Source organism: Echeneis naucrates, chromosome 14, assembly GCF_900963305.1.
Source record: "Echeneis naucrates chromosome 14, fEcheNa1.1, whole genome shotgun sequence".
NCBI lineage: Eukaryota > Metazoa > Chordata > Actinopteri > Carangiformes > Echeneidae > Echeneis > Echeneis naucrates.
Window position 1 is genome coordinate 12,770,423 of NC_042524.1, and position 6,035 is coordinate 12,776,457.

General features: G+C 43.3%; 1 protein-coding gene across 2 annotated transcripts; it reads left to right on the forward strand.

The window, feature by feature from the left end:
* The first annotated feature begins 1,103 nt into the window (after window positions 1–1,103).
* h2ax (H2A.X variant histone) lies at window positions 1,104–2,343 on the forward strand. 2 transcript variants are annotated; one of them, XM_029518794.1, is made up of 2 exons: window positions 1,143–1,223; window positions 1,329–2,343. In XM_029518794.1, the coding sequence occupies exons 1-2, from the start codon at window positions 1,143–1,145 to the stop codon at window positions 1,569–1,571; spliced, it is 324 nt and encodes a 107-aa protein (XP_029374654.1). In that variant the 3' UTR covers window positions 1,572–2,343. The 2 variants fall into 2 exon arrangements, with proteins under 2 accessions (XP_029374652.1, XP_029374654.1); XM_029518792.1 differs by having other exon boundaries at window positions 1,104–2,340.
* The last annotated feature ends 3,692 nt before the right edge of the window (window positions 2,344–6,035 follow it).

Sequence of the window (6,035 nt, forward strand, 5' to 3'; positions counted from 1 at the left end):
TCACATGCAATTAGCTCATAATCATAACCTATCCTGTGACTTTTACGAGCATTGTCATATTGCATCCCTATTTAAAAATACACTTAAGTGTGACAGGAGTAACAATGTTGCTACAATGACACAGCTTTCTTTAATAGGTCTAAAGGAAGTGTTTAGAGATGTTCTGTCAATTCATTGCAAGTTAATCCAATTCATGATGAAGTGAAAGGCAAAGTGGATGCACTCAGGGCTACAAAGGAAATTGCCACTAACAACTAGAGATATGAGGAAACTGCGTCATCTTTCAAAGACAGAATCAGTATGTAAAAATGTACTTACAATTTTGTGTTTTATCAGAAAAAGAAATTGCCTTGTGGTACTTTAGAATAACCATACATAAATTATTTTGATTTACTCTTTGTTTGTTTGCATCAATAAAAGAAAAAAAAGTGAAAAGGGATTTAAAAAAAAAAAAAACAAAAAACCACAGAGCATATGCTGCCACAAGGAATCAAATGGACAAAACTTCAATCAATTCAAAATGCTGAAGAAACGAGCAAAGCCACCTCATTGTCAAAAGGCACGCTATGTGGCTGGAATGTGAAACAGGTAGTGGCTGCAAATCTGACGTGTATAATTTCTGATGTTATTTAAAATGTTTAATTTATTGCAAATAAATTATTTTTGAAGCTCACTTGGTCTGTACAACATCTTTCCGTAAGGTTTGTACATGCATATTGCTTTTGATTGTCATTTATGCAATTTTCCTGACTTCTGCTGGCAGTCATGTAATGCATCTAATGTTCATTTACTCTGTCTCAGGCTGTGATCGGCCCACTTCGGACTGTAAACGCGCCGAAAAGTTTAAAGCTGGAGGGAAGAAGCAGGATTGGTCCTTTCCTTCCGCCCCCCTCACACAGGAGCTCGGCAACCAATAGCGTTCGCCTTTGTAAGAAGGCCCATCGTGATTGGTCTGACAGCGGAGCAGCTAGCCAATAGATACTGACTTTCGCTTTTCTTTGACTCCGTCTAGCCAATCAAATTTGGCTATTTTGCATTCAACAGCCAATCGGTTGCTAAGGCGGGACAAAGAGTAGGTTTATATTAGGTTGAGTGTGGGCAGATCAGGAGTCCGCTGAGGAAGACCAACCGAAGAACCGACCATGTCTGGAAGAGGAAAGACCGGAGCGAAGGCCCGCGCCAAGGCCAAGACCCGCAGCTCCCGTGCCGGACTCCAGTTCCCCGTCGGCCGTGTCCACCGTCTGCTCCGCAAAGGGAACTACGCCGAGAGGGTGGGCGCCGGAGCCCCCGTGTACCTGGCGGCTGTGCTGGAGTACCTGACCGCTGAGATCCTGGAGCTGGCTGGAAACGCCGCCAGGGACAACAAGAAGACCCGCATCATCCCCCGACACCTCCAGCTGGCCGTCCGCAACGACGAGGAGCTCAACAAGCTGCTCGGCGGCGTCACCATCGCCCAGGGCGGCGTCCTGCCTAACATCCAGGCCGTCCTGCTGCCCAAGAAGACCGGCCAGTCCGCACCGAGCTCCGGCAAGGCGGGAAAGAAGGCCTCCTCTCAGTCTCAAGAGTATTAGCTCCCCGGCTAATGGCAGACAATCCAAAGGCCCTTTTCAGGGCCACCCACTCCTCCGTGAAAGAGCAACTGGTCCCGGCAACCGCTGTCTTATTGCACTTTGCGCATGATTTCCTTTTTTTTTAACTTAATAAAAGCTTGTTTTTATAAAAGTGATCGTCACCGTCCGTTGTGCTGTTTGAAGCTAATGCTCGGTCTGCAGCTGGACACAGGCCCTGTAGCAATGCAGCTGTATCAGCATAAAGCCAGCTCCACCTCCGCTGCTGTATCATGGAGGAGTCTAACACAAACTGCAGACCGGCTTTACGTCCATGTGGTCCTTTCTAACATGACTATGCAGATTTGTGTAAACGTGCGTCACGTCTTTATTTGTATCTGTTAAAGCTCGAGATGAAATTTTGAATCCCACGTGTTCACTTTCAAGATGAAATCCGAGAGGTTTAGGCTCCTCAGCTTTGACTCAAGGTTTAAGAGAATCTGACTTAAACTGACTATGAAATCTCACTTCTTTTTGGTGGGTGTTAAACATCTTATAGTATAATATATATATAAGGGTGTTACGTCACAACCTGCAGGCTCCAAAATGTGCAGGAAAGTCAGCAGTACTTTGCAGAAGCTTCAGCAAAAACAGCTGTAAGCCTTTCTTGGAGACAGCAGTGTTAATTCTGAGCAGACATGCAGTATGTTGGTGTGTGGGACATCATCTTGAGGGATTTGTTATAACTGCTGTGTTAAGGATAAATTGCCTCATAGATTTTGTGCATCTGTCTGGTTAAAGCTGCATAAACACTAACGGTTCCTTCTGCTTGAGGCTCCAGGTGTTTTCCTGTTACATGTAAAGGAACAAACAAGTGCAGCAAGTTGACCACAACGAGCACATCTGATCAGATGCATGTCAGCAGTGGAAAAGATGTGTCCTCTTAAACGAACATCACTCATAACTCCATCATCCTAACAGCAGAAATTCACAGTTCATAATTTCCTCCAGGGAAATCTCTTATGTAAGATGACTAAAGGACCACCAGCCCATTGGAGCACAGTTGCACTACCTCATGAGACCTAATAGACCACAATACAGTTACAATAGATTTAATAGAGAGATTTAGGTTAAAGTGTTTTATCCAGTATGAAATGAATGTGGTTTAATTGGAGAATCAGGATGAACCCCAAAACCTCAGTTCTCAAACTAAAACCACCCTAAAGGCCACATGTCAGTAATGTACATTAGACTGCATAAAAGGCAGTCATAGCTTCTGACACCCCACCAAACAGTTACACACAAGAGTTGCACATATAATCCAACAACTTGTTTGTCAAAGACGATGCAACGGCAATGCCAAAGTGGTTTCAGATAGATCAAACCCTAAAAAACTCGTCAAACTTTCTTCTTCAGGAACGTTTTACTCATTAAATATAGTTTTTCTGTGGTTATGTCAGAGCGGTGGGAGCGCACTTCACTGATTTTACCAGCAGGTGTCAGCTGTTTCATCTGGGTGAGTGTGATCCGTGTTTACACCTCAGATGAGTTGGTGCCTGTGGATGTTTCCACTTAATAACAGCTGAAGCCAGTTCACTGAACAGATTTTCAGTTCATGCACGCTTACCATATTCCCTAGAATCTATTGATCACAAAGTTCCCAGCTAAAAGTAAATAAGGCTTTCCCATAAGGTTATCATTTATAACCCACTTTAAACAATAACACATCTAAAAAACAGTCTTGCTCACTGTCTTCCCAACAGCCTTACTGGATTATTCTGTAGAATCAATACAATAATTAGTTGTTTCAGTCAGCTGTGGTGCAGTTTATTTGTTTTCTCCTCATATCTCAGACATGTGGAGTTTAAATGACCAGGAGAAAGGCATGCAGATCTTTCTGTCTCCTTTGACTGCTTTACTAGTGGCAAAGCAGCATGACGCACTACATTTGAGCTGAACTCAGGACAGGCTGAACCAATTACTTTGGCCCTGACAACGTGTCCTGCACCAACAGCCAGGATAGAAATTCAAACTTGAGACGAAAAAGTTTGTATATATATATATATATACTTCGAATTTCCTGATTGGCACCTTGTCTATGACTTTGTATTTATTCTGCTAAGCTGTTTGTGACAAAACTAAGTAAACAGAAAGACTGTCAGTATTTCTGAGGTTACCATGCAAAGTCTGAAAAAAATGTTGCTTCTGTCAAAGTGAAAAAAAAAACAACAACAACAACAAACAAAACGGTTTGCCACCTCAGTCCAATCCTTAATGAGTTTGAAGTCATCTCATCCCACTGACACATTTTCCATGTTTTGTCTGCCATTTGAGAATCGCGGAGCAGAGCAGGAATGAGTGGGCAGAGTCAAATGAAGGAGATGAGGGGATGATAAGCGGGGAGGGAAAGAGGGCCGGAAAGAGGGGGAAGCCCGGCAGAAAGATGTATGTAGATGCACTGCTGGATATCTTTTTCTTTCTTTGTAGCTAAACAACTGAAGAACTGAGAGCATATTTCCATCCTCAAGAAGGAATGTTGGAGACTTTTCTCATGAAGAGCTGGGAGGACGTCTCATTTCTGGAGTTTTTAATCCGTGGACTAACAGACAACAAGATGTTCCTTTCTAGCTTGGGTAATGAGACACAAAACATTTTCTTGATCGTCTGTGTGTGTGCTTGTGTGTTGCAGGGAGTGAAAGGAGAGAGGGATAAAAGGATGGTTGTGCCAGTTTAGGATCATGGTCTTCATCCAAGTATGACCCAGTTATATCTCAATCACTGCACGCTGTTTTAAAGATTTTACCCTCAGTGTTGGTGTTGGAAACATTTGTCTGTCTTTAAGCACGCCCACTCTATCATAAATGTTACACAGCAATGGGAACAGGTGGAAGTCATCTGGTCTCAGAGAGGGAGAGATGAGGGGTCAAATCCAGCCCTCTTTGTGAATGAACACTTTTATATGTGCATGAGATCAGGCTGCCTTTGGGGCTCATGTGTCTAATAATGTGCTTTGGTGGAATTGCATGCTGATGAAGTGTTTCCCCCCTCATGAGTTTGAGGTGCACATGTGCCTGGGTGAGTACATTTTATCTTTTATTTTTTATACATTGGAATGCCGAAGGAAGCAGCATAGTGGTTAGTGCTGTTGCCCCACAATAAGAAGTTTGTGGGTTTGATTCCAAGCCTGGAGCCTTTCTGTGTGGAGTTGGTGTGTTCTCCCCGTGCCTGTGTGGGTTTAAATTGTCTGTAGGTCTGAGTGTGAGTGTGAGTGGTTGTTGGTCTCTGTCTGTCTCTGTGTGTTGGCCCTGTGATGGACTGCTGACCTGTCCAGGGTGACCCCGCCCTCACCCGGTGTGAGCTGGGATTGGCTCCAGCAACCCCCGCGACCCTGAAACAGATAAGCAGTAGAAGATGAGCGAAGGAAATAACTAAGATCTAAACCTGCTTAGTGTATATGTTATATTTGCATATGGACAGATGTTACAGAGCAAAAGGTACATCTGGTGGGCGGCTCAGCCGAATGGTTCGGGGAGTATCAGCAGTTTCCTGTAGTTTGTTTAGGGTCAAGGCTTGTCTGAGAAGTATTTTTTGCACAAGGAGACTGTTTTTTTCTGACAATTTTGCAACTTTTAGAAAGCATATATCACAGTGTCCAACTTCTACCTGGGTCTGTGCTTGCAGATGACAGGAATCTCTGTGATCCATTTCAGAAACAATATTTTATTGCTCGCTAAATACAAGATGTGATGATCTCTTCTCCTGATTTGAGCCTGCTCACACTGCCGTACAGCTGGTCTGTGTTTGACCACAACATGACCCACCATTTGAATGCTTAGGTTTAAGTTGCGGTCGAGGTTAGAGGGCAGCGGTGATATTTTAGCCTGTCAGGGTCAGCGGAAAAAGGCAGGATTTGTTCATGGTCTCAAAGGAAGTTCTGCTTTGGATGCTCAGTTTACGGCAAGTAACTTCATGTTATGGCAATCAAAAATCGTTTCTCATCGGCCATTCAATTATTTACTCTGATAATTTCTCCAGACGACTACAAGAAACTTGCACAAATCTACTCCACAAGTCTATTCAAACAGTGTGAGACAACAGGGGAAACAAACTGATTAATAAAACCTCCCACTATTTCCAGCCTGGGAATCTTCAGGAATCTTCGCACCGATGTGAGAGGTAAACACATGCTGAGGCTGCAGATAGTGAGCTCTCCGGTGATGGTGACATTTTTACCATCCAGCCACAGAGCACTTAAATGCTGAGGCATCACATACAATGGGGAACATGAACAGAGAAAATAAATTTGCATGTAGTCATTGTTTTGGATAGATATCTAGATCAGATGACAGACAGATGCCTGATAACACAGATCAGCTAAACTACTCTGACCTGTTCGCAATAAAAACCTGCTGAGTTTACAGAGCACTAATACTGAGAAAATCTATTATCAGACAACAAACATATACAACTCAACAAATCATAACACAT

Coding starts and splice junctions, on each gene's coding strand:
- h2ax (XM_029518792.1), top strand. CDS start 1,143: ATGTCTGGAAGAGGAAAGACCGGAGCGAAGGCCCGCGCCAAGGCCAAG.